This window comes from Pezoporus wallicus, unplaced genomic scaffold (assembly GCF_028554395.1).
Source record: "Pezoporus wallicus isolate ANWC-B61680 ecotype Strahan unplaced genomic scaffold, APGP_CSIRO_Pwel_v1 contig_4309, whole genome shotgun sequence".
Lineage (NCBI taxonomy): Eukaryota > Metazoa > Chordata > Aves > Psittaciformes > Psittacidae > Pezoporus > Pezoporus wallicus.
The window spans coordinates 71,418-94,701 of NW_026638191.1; the positions used below are offsets into that span (position 1 = coordinate 71,418).

The 23,284-nt window shown below is 43.0% G+C and overlaps 1 protein-coding gene across 1 annotated transcript in view; it reads right to left on the reverse strand.

The window, feature by feature from the left end:
- Window positions 1–9,347, reverse strand: part of ERGIC1 (endoplasmic reticulum-golgi intermediate compartment 1) — a 57,003-nt gene extending 47,656 nt beyond the window's left edge. The window contains exon 1 of the mRNA XM_057409785.1: window positions 9,177–9,347. Within this exon, the coding sequence (XP_057265768.1) occupies window positions 9,177–9,196 (20 nt within the window). The 5' untranslated portion in view covers window positions 9,197–9,347. The remainder of the gene's footprint in view (window positions 1–9,176) is intronic.
- Between the last annotated feature and the right edge of the window lie 13,937 nt (window positions 9,348–23,284).

Here is a 23,284-nt window from a genome sequence, read left to right on the forward strand (position 1 = left end):
TTCTAAATTTTGTGCTCTTATCCCTTCAGTGAGTAAGAAGCTTGTTCTCTATCACCCAGGAACACACAGCAATTGCTACTGCTGAAAATACATCAGAAATGCAAACTATTTTAGGTGGCACTGAAGGATGGAAGAGAGGAAGCGGTACATCACTGTACTTTTCAAAACAAAATGTTAGCCTCAAACATGTTTCAGAAATAATTAGGAGGAGGAGAGTATTTATAATCTCAAATACTCAAAGGCAGAGTCTTGCCAGCAAGCATTTTATTTCCATTTAGGTAGTAAAGCAGGTGTCAAAATGAAGGATGGAAGAGAACTGTATTTTTAATTAAGTGAGCAAACTACGCTGTGCTTCATCAAAACAGGAGAAAAGTGTCATGAAGAAAAAATGTTCAAATAGGAAGACTGGTATTTAAAGGTATCCAGCCCTCCACTGTAAGCAAGAGCGACTGCTGAGTGACAGTACCATATTATGAAGACCAGAAAGAGAAGACAGAGGTAGAAACAATGGGGAAGAGGATGAAATGGCTGATCCCCCAACTAAGTAAATAGTTCACATACTTGAAAGTTGTAAGTATACTATAATCCTTCCTGTCCTGAAGCCTTCATCCCCCCTTCTTGCCCTTGCAGCTCCCCAACGCCTCCCACCACTGCATCGCCCAGACACTTCCTCCAGCGCCATCCCTGACCCATTCCATCCTTTGTGAGCTTCCAGTCCTGAACATCTCTCCCTTTTCCAGTTCAAGACCTGACAGCTCAGGGTTTCTCTACCTCCTGCCCCATCTCACAGTCCACAGCTGCTGGTTCCCAATACTGACAGTGCTGCTGGTCTCAGTGGCCAGCTCCTCAGCCTGCCCCACAAAGCCCTGATCTCTAGCAGATGCTGAACAAAACACAAAAGTTGGTCTGTGATTTCCAAGAAATTACCTACACACAACTCTGAACATAACCAGGACACAGCTATGGAAAAAAAAGTGTTGTACCACAGTCTTTCTCATAGCTGCTATGAATCACAAAACATTAAGACTCTTGCTGCCTGGTACTGCTGAACACCTTGAAACAAGATCTGGTAAGATTAGTTTAGGATCAGAACTGTGTAAATTTCAGGGAAGCTGCTTTCTGGAAGGTTTAAGTCCTGGCTGCACTAGGACAGCACAAAAATCAGAGATCTGTACAAAGCAGCATGAACAAATATAACACCCAGGGAAAAAAAAAAGTAGAGGGGTTGTGTGAAGAAAATAGCTCCATCTTCATAAGGCTTCCCTCAAAAGCACCCAGGCTATCCATACCCCACTGCCTGATTGAGAGATTTCTCCAGATCAATAAGAGAAAATTCTAGCTTTGTGGAGACCTCGTAGCAGCCTTCCAGTATCTGAAGGGGGCCTATAAGGATGCTGGGGAGGGATTCTTCATTAGGGACTGTAGTGATAGGACAAGGGGTAACGGGTTAAAACTTAAACAGGGGAAGTTTAGATTGGATACAAGGAAGAAATTCTTTATTGTAAGAGTGGTGAGGCCCTGGAATGGGTTGCCCAGGGAATTTGTGAATGCTCCATCCCTGGCAGTGGTCAGGGCCAGGTTGGATAGAGCCTTGGGTGACATGGTTTAGTGTGAGGTGTCCCTGCCCATGGCAAGGGGGCTGGAACTGGATGATCTTCAGGTCCTTTACAACTCTAACTATTCTATGATTCTACATCTGCTACGTCCATCCTATGCTAGACTAGGCCAAGAAAATCACTCCAAGGGAAAACTGTTCAGCCACTGCTCTGAGAAGAGATTGAGCAAAGTACAGTGCCCTTGAAACAAATCAGTAACTGAGGCTCAGAACGGGATTGTTAACTGCCTGAAGCTGACAAGAGTTAAGACAGCAGAACCATGACTTAAGAAAGTAGACAGTGGCATTTGTGGCTGTATACACACACAACAGCAAGTCTTTCTTCTCCTCCAAAGCAATTTCTGTACAACAAAAGCCGTTCTTACTATACAAGATTTAGGGGCAAAACCCCACATCCTTTCCCAGAGCATCCAGCAGTATTTGTACTTTTTCAGTATCTAACTTAAGAATATCAATAAACCTGTAGTGACCAGCTCAGGTTCTCCTACTTAAATTCCAGTCTAAGAAGATGAGAAATTCTGTATTTGCTTCTACAAATCATTCCTATTTTTCAGTTGCATATAACTCTATTACCTACAAGTACAACTCGTGCATCATCTGGCTTCCAAATAACGTTCCTGGTTTTAACTAGTGTCCATGAAACATCTGTATTGATGTTCACTAGAAAAATGTGACTGATACATACCCAAGATAGACCTGCAACTTGTAGCTGGGGACAGATTTACCAGTGGGTTTTAGTCCAGATATAATGCGCTATAATGCAGCAGCCAGATTCAAATTTCAGTTCAGTAGGGTTACATTTGATTTAGAGTGATGGGGAATACAAGTAGGGCTCCAAAACTTCACCTTTATCAGAAAACACAACATCATATTTACATTACTGGCTCCACTGGTGTTTTACTAAGCTTTCCAACCTTGCTTTATTCACAGCACAATACAGAGATGGACAGCAATTAGGAAGCCAAGTGATCTGCCTTTGGATATGACTGTTAAATAACTACTAAGCAGTCATGACTGCCTGAAATTCCGTCAGCAGTAATACATGCCTGACCATATTACCATAGCATTTTGAAGGCTCTTCTATTAAATACCACTCTTCCTGGCTTCTGTGGATTAAACTAAATACATTTCATTTGGAAACATCCTTAAAAAAACAAATAGAAAGATAAACATCCAAACGCACACAATCCAAATGCAGCAAATTGCACTGTTCGACTAACTGCAGTCTTTACTTGCATGTCTGCCATGATTACTACTAAAATACTCAAACATTTCACTATAAGGAAGACTTTGTAGGTCATAGCAAGACTGTGGTTAATTTTTTGGACAAGTTTTCCATTTTGGGGACAGTTGGCTCCATACAGAAATACCTAGACAACACTTCAGGGCTTGTATTTGGACAGAAGACAAAAAAAACAGATGACTCCACTATTTTTAATTTCACTGTAAGACTGTTCTTTTCTCAACACCTCCACCATCTGAATTACAAGCCTTAAAAATACGCATGCACACTTCAAAATACAAGCTCAATGTCCACAGCTTCTCAGTCCATGCTGGTGGTATTGCTTCAACTCTGTTTACAGTGTGATTCAGTCATTTTCACAGCAATGAACTATGATGGCATGAAGCAAGCATCTGTGTCATCAATGGGAGAACAAAGGAGGCTAGTTAAAGTTCAGAAAGAACAATACGAAACTTTCCTACAGAGACAGACCTTAATACCTCTGTACTTACTGAAGAAAACTTTTCTACTCCAATATTACCTTAAAAGAAACTATGGAATAAGGAGATTTAGGGAGAAATATTTACACACATATATGCTATGTATAATCACATATTTGTGGCATAAACATCAGTAGACTCTGTACAACTCTGCTCACCCATCTGACTGCTGTGACTGCAGAATAATTTCTCAGGTGTCCTCAAAGGGCTATTGTTGAAACAGAGTTAGTCATGGTACTGCCTGGCACCAAAATCAACTTTGGTAATTATGTAAGGTGGCAGCAATACCACTTGGAAGGCTTGTTTACCAGTGACATTGCACAATGCAAAGTGGAACATGCTTGCCAGACGTGGCTACAGTTCAAGATGAAAATATCCTTGCAGAGTTACCAGGCACAAGGGATCACCTATTGCTTCAGTAGCTACAGAAGTGCAGGTCCCTACAAAGCATAGAGAAGCAACTATCTAACCAATACAGAACAGTGTTACAGCCACTAGTTATGAATGTAGACATTACTTTAGGAAGCGATGGCTTCCAGCTCAATCACATACAGAATTGAAGATTTTGAACAAAATTTTTACGAGTGGCAACGCCTATGGCTGTGGAAGTGAGCATAGAATCGTGCCCATAGAATCATGCCCAGCTTAGCATAGGAGACTCACAAACCTTTCTGATGTGCCATGGCTACACAAGCCAGTAGGCACAATTCACCTAATCAGAAGCCATATAATCTGGCCTGAGCTGTTTATTCTTCTCTCTTGTGCTCCCCATGCTGCTTCAGCCAAGAACACTCCTATCTGCTGCTATCACCACCGTGTACCTTCTGTAGCAGAGGTACAGCGAGTTCATTTGTTAAAGTAAGTTCAGCAAGTAATTTTGCCAAATGAACTAGTGTGGGTTAATGCAGCTACTTAAACAATGTGCTAGGAGACAGCCTCAGGTGAATGGAGTACAGAGCATCATGATCCCATGAGAAACTCCTGAGCAAATATGTAGGTTTCACTAACATCTGATATTTATTAGGCAGCACCAGAACACCACGTAGTCACCATTTCTGCTTAACAATTGGCAGATGTTCAAACACAGGCCAAACAAATCCCTTACAAGTTTTAAGTGAGATTTCAGGAGTTACAGATAGATTTTAAGTTGCAATCCTCACAAACCTGTCAAAAGAAAAATGGCAGGATTATCAAAGACAGCTTTGTTTCCTCTTACGCCATACAACAGAATAAAGCTATTTTCCTTAAGCTCCAAGTGAATGATAAATTGTCCAAGGGGTTGCTTAGTTTGGAAAAATTTTTCTCCTTAGCCTCCAAATCACTTACAATCTGCAGGTTTGCCCTCACTAATCTGGTCAGGAATCGAAGGCAGACAAACAGACCTCCCCGATGTTGCTGAAGCAGTCTGTATCACTGGTTTCACAACTGTGCCAGGTCAGCTGTGTTGAGCATCAGTTTGACTATTAGCTGTCACAACTCTCAGGTCTAAATTGCAGCCAAACATACTACCTCTCCTAAAAGCAGTAAGGTTGGAAGCATATCAGCTTTGGTAAAGACTAGACAATTTGATTCAGAAAAGGCATACCAGAACTGAAGCAAAGACCTGCCTGTGTCCCAAAACAACAAAAATGTTGTTTTGAATCAGAGTATCCACATTAAAATAAGTATTTATCACAGACGTGCCAAGCAACAGCTGACTACAGGGGCCTGCTGTATTGTGCAGATGGAATAAGCCTTTGCCACAAAGAATTTCCACTCTAAATCAGCATTTGTACCTAAATCTCATCTAAGCCTGGCTCCTTTCCCTTTCCCATGACCTCCAAAATCCAGGTATAATATATCAGTATTTTATTCAGGTTACCAAGCTGTGAAAAAAAAGCAACAAAAAAACCAAACCCAACCAACCAAAACCCTGAGGAAAACATCACAGTGATTAATTATGGGAAATAAATTCTGAATTTCTCAGTTAAAAATAAAAATCAGGATTCACAGATATCTGCCACTCTATGCTAAAGATGTGGCCAGGGCACAACTGAGAACTGCCCACAATTAGAACAAACCATGATTTCAGAGCAGCCTATTTTAGCTTTTCTCAGTCTAATCAGGTAAAGCTACCAAAATAGTTCAGAAGTTTCAGTATCTGCTACAAACCTATCAGTAACTCTTTCACGCAAGCAAGCAGATGCCAAGAAAAGGCTAGAGATGCAAAAGAACTTGCAGCAATAATTCTCTAGACCATGTCCACATCCAGGGCATGGGACTCACTTCATTTTTATTTCTGTAATTCTTAACACCAGAGCAGTCTGAAGCCCAGCACTGGCACTTGCTGCTGAAGCTAAGCCCCCCTGCTAACTGGATCACACAACACGTGAGAAACCTTCTGCCCCACAATCACCATTCAGATGACCCAGGCTTACACTTTAATCTAATTATGATTTTAACCATCCACAGGTGCTGCAAGAATGAAGGTGATACTGGGTCTTAAAACCTGGAGAGGGAAATACCCTTTCAGTTCCAGTGATAAAACTTAAAACCACCTATTCAATAAACATGAAGCTGCTTTGCTGACACATGTTCTAAGAAACCAGGGGGACAGGCAACGGAAAAATCTGTCTCTCTCTTGCAGCCAAGTAGGTTTTTAAAAATGAGAAAGAACCAGGCCTTCTGGAAATACAAACTGATTTAGTAGTTCTGTAGGAGGGCTGGTGCCTCGTGACATGCACTGAACAGACCTGTACTGAAGGCTCCAATCCGGAAGCTGAAAACTTGGTTCCTTACCAACATCACAGCAGGACTGAAGAGATTAGTGTACATGAAATGCTTTGAAAAATTAAAATCCTTAGGTAAGTGCTAAGTATTATTACAATCATAACAATACTTAGGACAGAATCATTATTATTCACTTTAAATTACTGTAAAAATATTATTTTATTTATGAATTAAATGCAAAGGGAACCACTGAAAAGCCAAGAAAACAGAAGTCCTCCAGACAAAAAAACAAACCAATGTACAGTACAGAAAAGTGCAAATAACAAAATGAGCTAATTCCGTATCTGATACAAACCAGTATGCCTCAGATTGACCCATGGAAACAACCTCCAAGAAATATGTTCAAGCGCTTTGGGTTCTTCAGTCTGGCCAAATATGAACCCCTAAGTCTAGAAGACAGCAAACAGATATAGTCACATAGATGGAAATGCTTCCTTTAAGTTGGTGAAGAATGCCAGGATGGATGGGGCTTTTAGCAACCTGGCCTAGTGGAAGGTGTCCCTGCCCATGGCAGGCAGGTTGGAAACAGACAATCTTTAAGGTTCCTTCCAACCCAAACCATTCTGTTTCTATGAAGAATAGGGACTCTTCTGATCATGAGCTGTTTTCATTACTTATCATTTGTGTCTTCTCCATTTGAGACTGTGGCAACCTGTTCCTCTGAGAGCCATTCTGTGTGGAAACAGAGCTTGAGTCCCAGACTTCCACCTCTTTAAAACTGATGTTAGCTGTCAATGTCCTGCCACTCTAAAATACTAAAAATAAAAGCTCTAAGTGAGGGATTCAACAGGAAAAGAACTTACTCTCCCAAATGTTCTAGCACAGCAGTTAAGGACAGTGATTTCTTCAGATGCATTAGCAATATAGCCCTGTGAAACCTGTGGCCTCCAGAACACAATGCCTCTCCACTCTGAACCTCTGAATTTTGGACTCTAAGTATGTGGGGGCAATTTTGAAAGTTTCTTAACAATCCAGCCCTCTAATTATAGACATTAAAGCCCACTTTAAAGTGTGTGGTAAAGACAAGGTGCCAAAATGTACCTATCAAAGAGAACATCCAGTTGAAGTCTCCGAAAGAAAAACCTTTCATTGTACATGATGGAAAACATTCACAAACTTACTACAGGTGGTAACCTTATTTCTCCAATAGCATTGTACTGTGTGTTCTGTAGTTGTCAGGAAGTAACTGTACGTTTTTCTTTAAGTGTATACATCATACTTTACCTACTACAGTAACATTTTCCAACCTCAGAGGATTTTGTTCCACTGACTGCACAATGAACAAAAACCACAACAGCTAAAAGACAGCCCCTAACCTTTGCAAAAATTTTGGCCCTGAACTCTGTTCATGCTTCTAAAACAGGAAAGTGGTTTTTTGCACGTGACAATAGTTTCTCTGTATCTTTAAATGTAAATTTCTTGTTATCAAGGACAGTCTTTTCAAAATTCATCTGCAGAAAAGCTGAACTTCAAGAAGCTTACATTATCTGAGGAGGTGCTTTGAAGTGTCTATTTCTAATCCTCCCATCTGAATGACAAAGAAGTTATTTGCAATTGTGAATCTTCAAAATGCAGATCTGAACTGATGCCTCTATGTTTTTGTAACTCATTAACACAAACTCTGCAACTCAACCCTTATGTCTTTGCTCCATTCCAAAGTGAAGCACTAGTGCTGTCTCTTAAGAAAATTACTCTTGGTAGGCCAGTGTTTCTACATGTACATTCTGAGACCCAGCAAAAAAATCACATTTTCAAAGACATCTGAGATAACATTTTCTTTATCTGCTATTACAAAGTGACAGCCACAACCCAGGATCCCTTATTCATGTACTGTACAAGTCTGAAAACAGACAGCAATGGGGTTTGCAGAATGTCTCCAAAGCCGAGAAGAAATTTTCTACCAAATTTTACACAAAAGCAGAAACGAGGCTCTGGGCCCTGGATCCCACATGATCCAGCAGATGCTGTTTCCAGCTTCAGCAAGTTTTCATTCAGAAGCAACTGCCTCCATGTTCAATAGTGCCCCATGGATCACATACAAGATCCTGTTAGCCTGTATGAATGAGAGGCCTGATTAAGAATTACAGCAAAAATACAATACACAACTTTTGACTCGGTGAGCTAAAAACCTGCATTATCACCATTTCCACCTGTCATCTCAAAGGGGTGCAAATATATGGTTCATGATGGTCCTTCATGAGAAGCGTCAAGCAACAGTTGTATCTTCCAATTCCCAAAAAACTTGTATCTTTATTGTAACGTTAATGCTCTAATAAAACCTACATGAGAAAACTAATCTGTGCACCTTCCCCATGGCATGTATGAATTTGTAAAGTTAGAAGTCTTTGTTTCAGGACTGGCTTAAAAAGAAAACAAATACACAGTTGCTATTTCACCTCCACATAAGTCAAAGGGGTCTCTTCCACTTCTGCTTTGGTATGTGAAACTGACCACTGTGGCCCACGGGATGCAGGAGCCCCGTAGCAAGGCCAAATTCCACAGCTCACACCTACTCAAAATGCCAAAACCAAAGGCAGAGGTGACAACGTTTCCCACCATCAGAGCTGCAGTGTGTGGCTTTGCCTCACCGTATGGAGCAACCTCCTAAACCTACTGTGGGAGCTAAGGGACCGGCGGGAGGAGAAAGGGCCCAGCGCCTTCACCCCGACACCCGTGGCCAGGGCCTGTGCAACACCCACGGCGGTCACCTCCAGGGCCCGCTGCTCCACCCGCCCTGCCCAGGGCAGCTCGAAACTCCTCACGCCTCGCTTTGCACAACACCTTACAGAGCAACAGCCGCTCGCGGGGCAGAGCCTCCCAGTTTCCCACGTCCCTTCCCTGCCCAGACCTACTTCTCCCATCCCTCCCTCCTTCCCTCCTCCCTCAGGTTTCACTTCGCCCGCAGCCGGTCAAGGGCCCGGCCCACCGCCGCCCGCGCTGCCTACCCCGGCCGGGGGTGACGGGGCCGGCGGAGGCCGGGCGGGGAGCGGCGGCCCCGCCGAGGGGCGGGAGAGGCGAGGCCGGTACGGGCCCCGCGGCGGGGGTGGGCGGTTAGCCCCGCCGCACTCACCTCCTGAAGTCAAAGGGCATGTTGGTGGCGAGCGCCGGGCAGGCTGCGGGCCCCGCCGCCCCCGGCCCCGGCTCTCGCCTCGCTGCCGCCGGCTGCAGGGCCAGGAAGTGACGGGCCCCGCCGCCGCGCAGCACCAGCCCATTGGGTGGCTGGAGCCGGCCGTCGCTTCCGCCGCCGGGTTACGGGCAGCGGCGGGAGCGGAGCCCTGCGGGGTGGCAGGGCCGGGTTTTGAGGCCGGCCCCCGGGGCACTCCTCCGGCCGCGCCTCCTCGGCAGCACCTCACTCCCACTGCTTTGAAGGGCTCTCTGCATGGCTGCAGTACCTCGCAGCTCTGAGGGCCCTGTCAGCACCCCATGGTGGGCTCCTCACACACCCCGACCCTTGCCAGCCCTCTCAGCCGACCCTCTCTGTGCCCACAGCACACCAAAGGCCCTGCCAGACGCCGTGGGCCTTCTCAGTGCCTGCCCAGGCCCTAGCAGCACCTGCTGCTCCGCAGCCGTCGGGCTGCTGTGCTGTGGGTGTGCCCAGAGGTGACCCAGGCTGGCAGAGCAGGCTCAGCACGGTGCTGCTGGCAGTCTGCAGTCGCTGCCGTGTTAGCGAGGAGCGTTGGAGTCTCACAGCTTCTCCACAGTGCTCCCGAGCTGCCTGCAGACACGGGACTGCCCGCACCTACACGCAGGAGTGTGTTGGCTCACGCAGGTGCAGTGCTTCAGGTTGTACTGAGCTTCTCTTGCACTCTGAGTATCTCAATAATAACAACTGATGTTTGTGAACGCAGCACAGGCTGTGCTGTCTGGAGATAGTCAAGCTGCAGTGACAGACTAGGGAAAGGTATATGCTTCAAAGTGCCCATAAAGGAAGGAAAGCTGCACCACTGAAAAACACACAACCCTTCCCAGTAGAGAATGAACTCTTTGGTTGCTAGCATGACTCCATCACTTGCTGTGGACTGTCTTTCTGCAGCTTTAGTGGAGGCCAAGGAATTACAACAAGAAAGAGCTCCCCATTCTTTGGGTGAGAAATCACCCCAGTATTGCCATTTTGCCTGAATGCTTTTGTCTGAGTTCATCCCTTCCACGTTTAATGCAACACACATGGCTAATCCTGCACTGCTTCATACAGCACCTGGGCTCCTTCCCTTAACAATGTCACTGGCTAATAGCATCAGTCAGTGGCTTTTTGCTGCAGGTAATGTGACCACTGCTATATTAAGAAGTGCTTTCACTTGCGTATGGTCCACATTACATTACAGTTCAAGAATAAAATACAGCTACCCTTTTTAAGGGTACTGCCTTTTTTTAAGCTACCTGCCTTGTAAGTCTAAAAGCAGGGCAAGAGGGAAATACTGTGTGCAACATACTGCTTTTCTAATCGATTTTGCAGCTTTCTTCCTCTTGCTGTCATAATCTCTGCACTTAGAGACCCACATATTCCCATTTTTCCCTTTCACCCAGAAGCTAGGCCCATACCTGGATAAAAAATAAATCCAGATTCAAACAAGCAGAGAAAACCTGACAGTGTCAGGGCTGTTAGTCAATGCCATAGTCTTTCAAGGGAAGAGATAATAACTGATGCTGGGACTATTCAAAGCTAAACTGGAGGGTGAGATAACAAGGCACAATCCCTCAGAAGCCCCCAGGGAATAGATAAAAATACCTAATTGATTTTTTTTTTTTTTATCTCAGACATCTAAATTATCTAACCACATTGTGCAAGCTTATTCAGCAGATTGCTAATAGATCACCCACAAAATCCTGCTGCACTTTGCACTGTGCTCCAAAACTGAACAACCCACTGAAATTAATGAGACAATTCTCATCTGTCATGAGGTCAACCAATTACACAGGCATAGCCAGCGGGTACTATCTGTAGTGGAAAAAAACCAAAACAAACCAGTGCCTATCAAGTTGGTTACACAACCAAGTGCTCGCCTAGGCTCCTGGCAAGGCCCCAATATCATTAACTATTATTAACTGTCTTGTGCAAAGGCATCAGCTCTCTCAGGAGCCAGGAGAGTGCTGAAGTGGTTTACAAAAGCACTTCAGTTGTATGGTAGACAAATCTTGAGGTGGCCTTGAAGAGTCGTTCTTTTTGCAGGCTCAAGAGCACAACACAGTGAGAGCTCACATTGTGAAGATTTTATTTGCAACTAAAAGGTTAAACTCTGAAGAAAGTAATGGGCTCACAGCAGTGCCAGGACAGCTTTCCAATTGGGTCTAGCTGACTTACATCCTTGCCAAGGAAAGAAGAAGTTAATACCCTGAGATAAGACCCTCGTCACAATATTGTTTAATTACATAAGGCTTCTAGTGAGCCTGAGATAAGAACAGGAATTTGTCCCCAGTCCAGCTGGGTGCGGCTGCTTAGATCATGTTGTGTATTAGAATGGGAACTAAAAGCACAGGTTCATTCGTGGTGATTGTCACATCATTAGAACTGGAATGAGTAAACTGATGCTGACACCCCATTTAAAAGTTAGCTCTTTTTTGTGTGAGCAGTAAACTAACGTTTTCCTGACAACAGTAGGCCTGAAACTATCGTTTCTCTTCAAATTACTCTAGGAGCATTAATTGAGCCAAACTGCGTCTCTGAAATCAGTAAGTAAATATTTTCAGAACCCTTTATCAGTGAAGAAAATGAAGCAGAAGGATTGATTCACCTAAGACTACAGAATAAGATCAGTTTCCACTCTAAAATTAGTAAACAAATCCTTTAGTTTCTAATTCTTCTTGCAAAAAAAAAAAAAAAATCATTTTCCTCATTCCGGTTCTCTTTCTTCTAGGTAACTCAGATACTGGATGACTGTATCTGGATTCCTAAGTAATGCCTCACAGCAACAAAACTGGTACCTTCTTCCTATTAAAAAAAAAAAAAAAAGTGGCCAAAAAGTGCTTTATTTGCATTGTCTTAATTCCATAAATTCATTCATTCAGCTGAAATGTATTCTGTCCAGGTTTCCTAGATATTCCTGATTTCCAGCTGATATGCTGTTCTTTCCTTCTAGCTTAATAAAGTTTATATTAATCCCTGATAAATTTTATTATCTCTATTTTGCAATCGCAGAATTTCCTTTTTACACAGAAAAGTGTAACCTTGATCCTTACCTATTCAGTGTGGTTTCGGATAATATCCTGTAACAGTCATGTATGAGTTCCTCTTTTGTTTTGTTTGTGATTCCTTACACATGGCTGAGTTTTATGTTAGCCTCTGGCTCTTGCTGCAGTTCTTGCATTGGGAACATATTGTAAGTGCTGTGACTGGGTCATGAGCAGCATTGTTTGTGAAAGGTAGAGCTGGGTACGTGCAGTCATCGTTGAGGTCAGTTAGTTTTCGTTCATCAATTGGGAATGTGCAGTGACTGTTAAGGAAGGTGCAGTGCTTATTCACTTATGCCCCTGCTGCTGCTGCTGAGGTGTGTTTGCTCTCAGCTGAACTGAAGCTTTTTGTCTGGGACATTGTGCACCACGACATTTTATCCCCTGTTCATGGGATACGCTTGTAGCACTTGTGTCAGGGTGGGTAGGGGACTGAAGTGAGCGCATTGCTTTGCAAGGCGTGTTTACTTGATTATGTGTTGTATTCTGCAGGGTGTGTCGCTGACTGCATGGAGCATTAAACCCAACTGCCATTCAGGAAAAGGAAGAAACATTTTAGAGAATGAAGAAAAAATGTTATAAAGCATTTAAAAATATAAATAACAGCATGTGAGGAAATCTTTCTGAAAGAACAGGATGCGTATGTAGGTGAAGAATTCAAATACAAGTGCTGGGCTAAGTATAATCACTAGTGAAAGAAAGCTCAGCCCTTCCTCTTAGGATTTTAGAAAGCTAAATGTTGACAGCACTTTCCAAATACCAAGAAATAAAAACAGTGATTTTTAAGTCTTGTTGCAGTGCAGTATATATTTATCTTTATCACATATGTTATTCTGTCCATCCATTATTGTGAGACTGGACTTTAAATGGACAGTAAAATAAATTAGTATCTACTCAACTTACTAAGGTCCTAAAATATTGACTATATGAGCTTTTTCCTTAAGAAGACATAACAACCACCTCTCCCTGCTCAATATACAGAAGAAATAATCTGATAGATAGAACACGGGGCTCGGTACAGATGCCATGTGTGTGTTTGAGTGTGGAGAAAGGGGTCTGTGTGGCCTCTTCCTTGTCCTGTGCCAGTGGACAAGCACATCGCTGGGCAATGCTAGGGGGAATCTACCGTTCAAAGTCCCTAGAAAATTTACCCTGGGTTTAATACTATTTCTTTTTGCTTGTTTGGTTTATGCTTGGGTGCCAGGAACTTACTATGGGAAAATCGTAGTGAACAATATTGTGTTTCATTTCTTTTTTCACTGTGGAAAAGAACCTAACAAAGCAGTTTCAGCTCCTGTCATAGGCTTACCTCATGCTTTCACAGCATCCCTATATTGATTAGTGTAGCTGAGGAGACTGCAAACACATGAAAGGTCATGGCCAAAAGGATATGCAAGTTAACAGTTAACTAGAGCAGAGGACTTTGAACACTAAGACAGAGTGCCAAATCTCAAAGAGATTTGGGATTAGCAGCAAAGAAGAGTTGATTCTCCAGGGGGTAGTGCTCTCCAGTGAGTTAAATGCCTAAGTTCCCTGTACACTGGAGAGGAATAGTTAGGAACTTAAGGAATAGTTAGGAACTTAAGGAATAGTTAGGAACTTAAGGAATATAGTGGCCTTAGCTACTATACCAAGTGGTGACATGCCTGCGTCAGCCAGTAAGAAGTACTTAGGAGAAGGGGACCTCTGAATGTCTCACTGTGACACTCATACAGGACCAAAAAGTGTTTGCTTATGGGTTTTAGTAACACATTTGTCATGGACACCTGAATTAGTCTTCCCAGTGAAAGTATGCCTGGAAGATGAGCCACCTCTGTACTTCACTCACCAAGCACTGAAGAGCACTGCACTGGAAGGCAGTTCTAGACCTTTGAAAAGTCTAGAAATGTCTTTTGCTGTGAGAAACTTTAGGGGAAAATGTGCTTTGCCCAGCTTTCAAAAGCTGAACCATGGTGTGACCAGGAGTGCAAAATTTCTGGGTGATTAGGGCTCCTAGCTGGGAAACAGTGGCAATATTGGGACTGGGATACCGGTGAAGGGGTCAATGACTTAATACCCATAAGCACATAAGCACTCCTGAGAGTTCCATTCTGCTGTGCACTTTGACTCCTACTTAGTCACAGCATGCCTAGGAAACTGGGTACTTAAGACATTATGGACAACCTGATGGATGGACTTAGGCAAGAGCTAGCTGACAGAATTCAGCCCACCCAGAGCAGTGGGGCTGCTGGGCACAAAAAGGCACCAGAGCCTTTGGCACCTGAAGAAGCTTTTGCTAGAAACTGCTGCATTTACAGCATCTGATGACGCTGAGGAGGGGAGGCAGAGCTTTCCTAGGTTGCTGTCATGAGCACAGGCGCCAGCAGTCTGCATGAGCTGCACTTTGGTGCCTGAGTGCTATTTTGGATCTCTCCCAGAGACCTTGCATTGGTATGCACTCAGTGGGCAGTCAGTGTGAAAGCTTGCTCAAGAGGGGCTAGGTATGGTAAGTGCCTGGCTTGCTGCATCAAGAATGACGTTCTTAGAATGGGTGGCTTCTTCCTAGGTATGAGCTGTGGAAGCCAGCTCCACCGTCTAAATGCCAAGTCAGGCTGTGCCCAGTTCTCTCTCTAGCAGGAGGAAATGCTATCCTGTGGCCATCAATACATAGCAACCAGCATTTTTGAACAGAGTAAGTATGGGAGGATTCAACAGCATTGGGTCATCACAGAGACCCTCAGGCAGTAAACAAGCTAACCAAACCAAAACCTTGACAAGGAGGAATTGCTCAAAGAAGGTGCTGGAATTTTTTGTTGGAAGACATGCCAAATCTTGCTGCAGCACTCTGTGGGCAGCCACTCATGCTACTGCAGGTTCTCACCCATCATTTGACCCATTGGAACAAGCTGTGTGCGTGAGACATCGAATAGCACTTCACCAATTTACTTTTGGCATGCTTGTCTGTGCTGCCTTATCAGCTTTCTCAGTGGTTTCCTCCAGATATTGTGTAGTGTTCAGGGAGCTGAGTAAACCCAGTGGGATATTTCAGACAAGACATACATAGTCTTTTTAAATCTTTTTCATAGTAAGGATATGGATTTTTAATTGCTGCTCCTTCAATTTGCTAGCAGGCTGCCTCTTCTGCAAAAGACACTTGTGTTTCCATCGTTCTCACTTGATCACTTGGCAGACCTGTGGCGGTCAGTGGATTGGGAAGATTTCTGAGTGCTAAAGAACGCATAGCAGAAGTCTGGGCATGGCTAGGGAAAATCTTTTATAAAGAGGTTTTATTCACCCTCTAATGAATGAAGCCAGAGGTTGTTGTGTCTGGCCAGGTTTCACCTGGAGGCCATCAACTCCGCCTTTCTGAAGTGTCATTGTTAGGGTATCATTTTTTAGTATCTGGCCTCTTGTTTGGGGTGGGGTTAGTTTTGGGTGGTCAACTTCAGTTGGCATGTGATCCACTCTAGCATCTGTCCTTGTTGCTGACTTCATCAGTCTGACATTTGGCCAAACAGACACCAAACTGGTGATTGTCTCTAAGGGTTGGCTCTAGCATATATGAGATGGAGGGAGATTGCTGTAAATACACAGAGCCCACAAAGAAGCATGGAAAGATACAAAAGAACGAAGAGAGTAGCTGCTTGATGCCCAGCAGAAGGGAATTGGGAAGAAATAAGAACAGGTATGTAGCGAGACCTGTGAAGGAACTTAGAGGTGAGCATGAGAAGTTTCAGCCTATGGCAGAAGCTAAGAGGAGATGCATCTGGGGACCTGATTTATCGAAACAAATGTGCCTTTCAAACGACAATGTGCATCACCAGAAAGCACTAAACCAAAATGACTTGAACAAAGCAACAGATAAACACTTGAGAAAACTCCCCCTGCCCTTAGAGGAAGCCAGGCGGGTCTCCAGACTTCACCCTCACCAGAGAAGACCCCTTTCACCCTGTCTCCTATGAGGCTATTTCATGGTTTCTTGCTCAGCTTGTCACAGAAGAAAGAGCAAAATGCTGCCTGCCCTCTTCATGCCGTAATGATAAGCCTGCAGTGGTGTAAGGCAGGGTTTATTTTAATTGGACTTTTAAACTTTTTTCCTGGCACTTTAAAGTTTATGAACGGAAAGGATCCGTCTGACTCAGAGACTGGGCTACTTCCAAACATTAATCTTAGCTGCCATATGTTAATGTAGTTTGGCTCTGCTGCATCCTATGGTCTAAAGTCAGATGTCTGTACCCTTTCATCTCTGGTGTCAGAGACATTGGCAGATTGTGATTGCCTGATGTGCAATCTACAGGCATTTGATGAGAGTCTGTGAGTAAGAAGGCCCAGAAAACATCCATATTGTGTTCTCCTGAAATTCATTTTTTATCGTTCTGCAGTATTGTTTGCCAAAATTATAATGTCCAGGACAACTCTGTCCTGTGCTGACTGAAGTCAACATCCAGATTTTGTTTATTACAGTATTTTCCTCAAGGTAATAAAACTTGGCATATGAGGTTGGGTTCAGTGATACAATATTTAGCCCTGTCCCTTTAAGCTGGCTTTGTCAGATGGATATAACAAACACATAAACAAAGATGACTGTCCTGTTCATCATGATTTTTCCAGCACTGAAGCATCATTTGTGTTTCACTCTATTCCATTCTCTTTCCCAAATGTTTCCATTCCGCAGCAACTGTTTTCAAGTTTCATCCAGGGTGTACACTCACACTATTTGGTGTTTCCCTGTACCTTCCTCATCTTACTCACACACTCTCATCCCTGGAATCATCATGGGAACAACCCAATGCAAAAAAAAAAAAAAACAAAAAAAAAAAGAGAGAAGTTTCCCATTATACTTATTTCAATGGAATTTCCCTGCTGTCTTTTTTCCATATCAGTGGATGTTTTCTGCTAGCAACAATAGTGTGAACAGCATCAGGAAGATGAAACCTTTACATGAAAACATTACAAGGGCATTTGCAAAGGCTAACATTAGCGTAATGAAACTTATTTTCCTAGATCCCCTCTCAAACCTCTGTGCAGGGAAAGGTTTCCTCCAGAGGCAATTCAGAGCAGTAACCTCATTCCATGGAGAATAGAGGGTATCCAGAGAGATTAACTCCTTAAGCCTAAAACTTGAAAGCTTAAAAAGATTGAAATCCATTCTCATCTTCTGGGGAGTTACAGCAGACATACACCTAGTCCTGCTGTTGTAGATGTGTTGGCCTTATGTGCTGACATGGAGAAAGTTGTTCTTGATTGGATAACTGGTTTATTGTACAGGACAACATCTCTCAGTTCTCTTCCAGCTCTACAGCCAGCTTTCTAAGCAGTTCTGAGCAGGGAGCAGTTTTCTGCATGAGAAATTATGTAGGCAATTATATTAATTAATATAAGACTTTTCTCCAGGAGGACAGAGATTTGATGGGCAGCTGATGGACATTCAACTCTAGCAAAGGTTTAAAGCTGAGGTGTTGGTTTATGATAATGGGTGTTAATGATCAATGAATACATCCCTTCTGCTGTGCAAGAAGCCAGACCCACGACTTCCCACACTGCAGGGAAATTTTGTCTGCACATTTTACATTGCTCTATTTCCCCATGGCAGGCACTGGCACAGCCAGGCCGATGTTCCTGAGCGTATGACTTATGAACAGTACAGTTACGTTCACTTGCCATCCAGAGACTCGTCAGTGACAAGTTGCAGCCGTAGAAGATAGAGATGACTCAATACTGGAGCATTATGTAAATGAGAAACCTCTTCTGTTGCGCCCCGTTGTACCAATGAGGCCACGTAAAGTTCACGTCAGTGACGCTGCGTTCCCGTGTCCCCTCTGCCTTTGTGTCAGGGAAATGGGGTAAGACAGGCGTGGTTCCCCCAGCATGGGCAATATGTCAAAACTGGTAGTCAGTCTGAATGTGAACCCCTGGAATCAAAGATTCCTTCCCAGCAGCAACGCCTGCACAAAATTTGCTGTTGCCTTTTGCTGTCAATTGCAAAAATGATTGAGCTTCTTGTCACTTACTGTAAATTCTGAGGGGGAAGTACTGAATTTAAGTGAAGCGTGCTCTCCCTGAGAATCAAACAGTTTTAGTAAGAGCTGTGGGTCATCTGTGACAGAGCTACTAAACTCATTTAGCTTCTCGAAAGCACGAGAAAAAGTCCTGCTGCTAAATGGCGTAATATTGCATGCCCTCTTCTGATGGCCTTGTGTAGGCAGCGTATCCTAGGCAAGAGCAATGAGGAGGAGTGAAAGCGTGAAAACGCAGTACAGCTGAATTCTGTCTATCCAAAGCCGCAGATATTATTCCAGGTGGAGAGCCAAATTCTCTGACTCACCCGCACAAAAATCACGCTGAAGTTTGCCGAAGACAATGGAATTAATCTAGTGTAAGACTAATAGGAGAGGGAAGAATGGTAACCTCCAAAATGTTGATCTCCTCAGCTGTCTTGTTTCTAGGGTGCCATGACTCAGTGTATGTATACTGCTAGCAGATGTAGCATAGTCTGACTACTGCAGATGAGTGCAGAAAGCCAAAAGGTATGAAAAAGTTCACAAAGTAGAAAAGATTTGTTTTGCATTAAATGTTTAAAATCAGAAGGAAGAGGCAATTGACTCCAGTGGGAGTTTCACTTGAGTAAAGACTTAGGAGCTGAAATGAGAGATGACAAAAACCTACCTTGCTAGCCCACAGCTCACAGAAAAGTGACTCCCTGAATTTATTCTGTGTAATTCTGTTCAAACAGATGCAAATAACTTCCCTCAAATTGTTTCAGAGCCCAGATATCTTTTTTTCTCTGTATTCAGCACCTTTCTTTTTATATATGATTCTGTTCTTTTCTCTGTAAATATTATCTGACTGAAACACTATACAAATTCTGTTCTCACCCATTACAGTCATTCTAATTTGATAATGCTCTGTACATTTAGTTTATTTACCTTTGTCTCATTTTTTCCTTTTCTACTTGATTCAGACATCCATCTGTGGCAACCTGTCCTACCTATTTTAACCCTACTCTTGTTAGTGTTGCAGCTACAGAATTAATGCGTGCTTTGACTTCCAGAGAACTCTGCAGTAAACTTCCCAGATGAGGCCCATTGATACAATTCTCATGTCTCATTGAGTTTAAAGGTCAGCCTTATGATGCTAGGAGTTCCTCCATGAGCTAAGTCCTTCATATATTTTTGCTCTTTTCATCACCAGTTCCACTCTATCCCACAATATAATGGCTAATAATTACGCTCTTTTCAATGGTCTATCTCCTGGTCCATTGAAGGTAGGACTTTTTTCTCAGCAGAAAGCTGACTCATAAGGTATGCTGCTTTCTATCCTTAGAAAAAGTGAGTCATTAATGGATTTTTCATTATGCATTCAAGTACCATAGACTGAAATTTTGTCCTCCCAGCCTAGTCCTGAGGTAGTGTTTGGGAGTCTTTTTGATTTCGTATTTTAGTTATGTCTCAGTGAGGCTCTGTAAGATACAATAGATGCTCTACAAGGAGCTGTTTTGTATTATATGCTATGAGGATTCCTGTTAACTTGAGCAGTGCCATGGTTTCACTCTGCACTTCCGTGTGCTTCCGTACCTAAAAACGTCACAAAATTCCCTTTACACCTGCATTGTGATATGTTCAGCTTCTGTTTTCACCTAACACAAATAGTTTACAGTTGTTTTTAAAAGCTGCATGAAAACTGAGAAGGCTGGGGAATAACTAAAATAATACAAATCCCATTGGTACTGTTGCAGTGATAGGAATAGTCCTTTTGTTTGGTCAACAGTGATTTGGTGACCTTTCAGACAGTCAGTGAAGCTTCATGACAGAAATGAAAAATGCTCTTATTTCTGTTTTATAAACAGAAATTAATGTTGGGTGAGATTAAGTTGTGATAGGGAAGCAATGGAAATATTGCGGATGGAACCCAGGAGTCCTGTACATTTTATTTGTCCAATGCCACTATATTTGGTAGAAATATTGTGATGTATTTACAGTCGCTGCTATTTAGCTTTGAATGGTGTCAGTGTGAATGAGCATCTGGCAGAATCTGTGAGAGCTGCAACATAGTCTGTAATTCACAGGGGGGTGCCAGCTTTTGCCTGTCCATGTTGTATTCTGTTAAACTATCTTCGCAGGGTATTTTGAGGGGGGAGGTATGAATTTCTGATACTGACAGGAGCTGTTATTTAAAGCTGTATGATGAAGATGTAAAGGGGATACTGTTAGAGTGGTTGCTTTGTTCTTCATTACACAAAAGTGGATATGCTGCAATGACAAGTTTGTAAATCATAGCTAGTTCCGTTCTCACACCACCCAATAACCTCACAATCTCTCTGTCAACTTCCTGAAGACCTTGGGAAGCTATAATTTGTGATAAAAATGGGAGTTAAAATGTTACGTGTATATCAAAGCTGAAAATTTGTGGCTGGCTGACCTTTTCATTTTGAGCAAATGCACTCATTTCCTTTACATTGCTTACTGTTTCCTTCTGAAGTCTGGCATAATAGGAAATCCTCCATGATTGTTCTACTTAATCAGTGGCTCCATTGTGCCGGCTTCTGTTCCTTTCAGTGAGCAGGATCTCACCGTGCTCCTAATGGGGCATCGCTCTCTCTGCTGTCAAGCATCAGTGCCCCAGAAACTCAGATGTTTCATTTCAGCAGCCATGGATGAGAGAATACCATGAGCGGTGTGTGCTACATTCAGTGTGCTGTAGAATAAGGAAACAGCCCCCTGATTTTTGATTTAGAAAAGAAGAAAAAACCAAGCGCTCACTGGATTTTACAGTGATATTTCCCAGTGTTTGTGGTTAGGCTTTGATGAATAAAGAAAATGAAGAGTTGATAAATTTAGATTTAGCCTTCTTTCCGTATGTGGGCTAATGTCATTTGTTGTCATGTCACTGCTAATATTTGCATAGTCATCTGACAGTTGTAAAGGACTATATTCTGAAATGCCTACCCATTCTGACTAGCACATCATTTTTCATTTTCTGATTTATTTCTCTTTGTCATCCAGTCAAGTGACAGGAGTTCCATGTTGTGACTGTACACCACAAACTGCAGATGGTGTAGCATTTGTACACATGCCTCTTGCTAGAAATTAGGCAAGTATTTACAAAGAAAAGGTATATTGGCAATAGCTTAAAAAAAATTGTGAAGTAAAAGAAAGGCTGAAGTTGCCAAAAGAAAGATTATTTGTACTGCTAACCTCTACCTGGTAAAACATAACATAAACAAAACCATAGTGACAGGCCAGTGCTCAGGAAGAGCTGATGGTTCACCACATCTTATCTTTTGCTTCCTGTTCCAGCACAGAGATGCTGACATCATGTTCCTGCATGTGCAATATGCAGAGAGCTCAGGGTTTGTAATTCAGTGTTGCCAAATAAACAATTTTTGCTTGTTGCTATTAATGTTCTGCTGTTCTGCTTTTCCCCAATAAAGCTGATGTCTGTGGGGAGCCAGGTAGTCAGTCAGACTCTGCAGACATTTCACAGTTTTTTGCTTTCCTATCATATGACTTTCAAGTGCAGCTTGCAGTAAAGATAGAGCAGTGGTCAGAGGACTTTAGTCAGTGTGTAACCCGTTCCTTATGGAGAAAGTTCCCAGAGAAGACTGAGGGGGCTTGTATGACAGTATAGTTAACAAAAATGGTGTAACAACCCCAGGGTACCGCTTTGTGCATTTATACTGGAGTCAAATCTCTAGGGAAATTAGGTTAGTTGCAGCAATGATGATAATAATAAATAATGCACGCTCCCCTTGGATCTTGGCTGACTATCAAGACAGACTTCCTGATGATGAGATGCTTATGTCTGTCTCCAGTCTCTTCAAGGTATCTGCAAGGCACCATTTTTTGCAATTACAAAGGACTGCCGATGAGAACATGCACCATAAGAAGCAGTCCAGGAGCACTGGTCCCAGACTTCTGTCTCTGATTTCCATAATCGTTCTCATCTCAACTTCTCAGACATTAGCAAGCCAAATCTCAGAACAGCTCTGTCAAGTGCAGTGGTGGCAGTAGCAACCCAGAAGCCTGGAGGCTTTCAGTTTTGCCCATCGTGCTGTACCTCATTTGCATGAGGATGAGACAAGAAGGAGAGAAGTCCCTGTCATATCATGCCAGTAATAGATGGGGACACTGACTATATCTCCTTTGCTTCTAGTAGGGACCAAGACTCTGCAGGAGCACGTTACCAAGGGACTTTTCTGCAGAAAGCACCTACCCCAAACTTCACAACCACTGTCTGGGGAAGCTGCTTTCTGCCAATTGCCAAACCTAACTGAAGCAAGGCCACAGCGATGTTTGTGGCTTTTCTGTTGGCCTTGTTGCTGGCAATGCCACCCTGCTACAGGTAGAAAAGAGGAAAGGCAGCCCTGCAGGGGTGCACTGGTTTGGTTGTAAAAAGGTTGGTCTCACCCCAGAGCACTGCTCTCCCCTGCCCTCAGCTTCTGCTGGCTCTATTTCTCTCCAGTAAAATGGGAACAGCTGCATCCCCTTTCCTCCCAGGTGCTATATGGGCCATTCTGGTTTGTAAGACAAGAATAAAAAGCATCTCAGTGCACTGGCATATCTACAAGAGCATCTTCTTTGCTGTTGCAAGGGACACCAAGTTGAAGTCTGGTTAAGTCATTAAACAAGGCTTTGGCAATAGCAGGATAGATCTTCCCCCAACACATGGACCTATAACCCTGGTGTGTAAGAGCAAACAAAATTCAACACATCTCAGTGCACTCAGGTATCACTCAAAAATAGTTCTTTATCTGCTAAAAAGCAAACGGAAGTTGGTGTTTGCCCTCATTTGACATCAGAATATACCTCTGCGCACTCCTGTCCAATCACTTACCTGAGGTTGGACTGAATCTTTGTCTTGGTTTATTCTTCACATATTTGATAATGAAGAAGCAAAAGCTGCTTGGCCCATTGTCTCTGACTCTCTGGCTGTTTTCTGTTGCTGATTTTCATAATTTTATTACTGGTTTCCTGACATTGAGTTGCTCAGGTTTAGTTGCAGGTGCATTTATCATTCTACATGACTTGTTTAAAT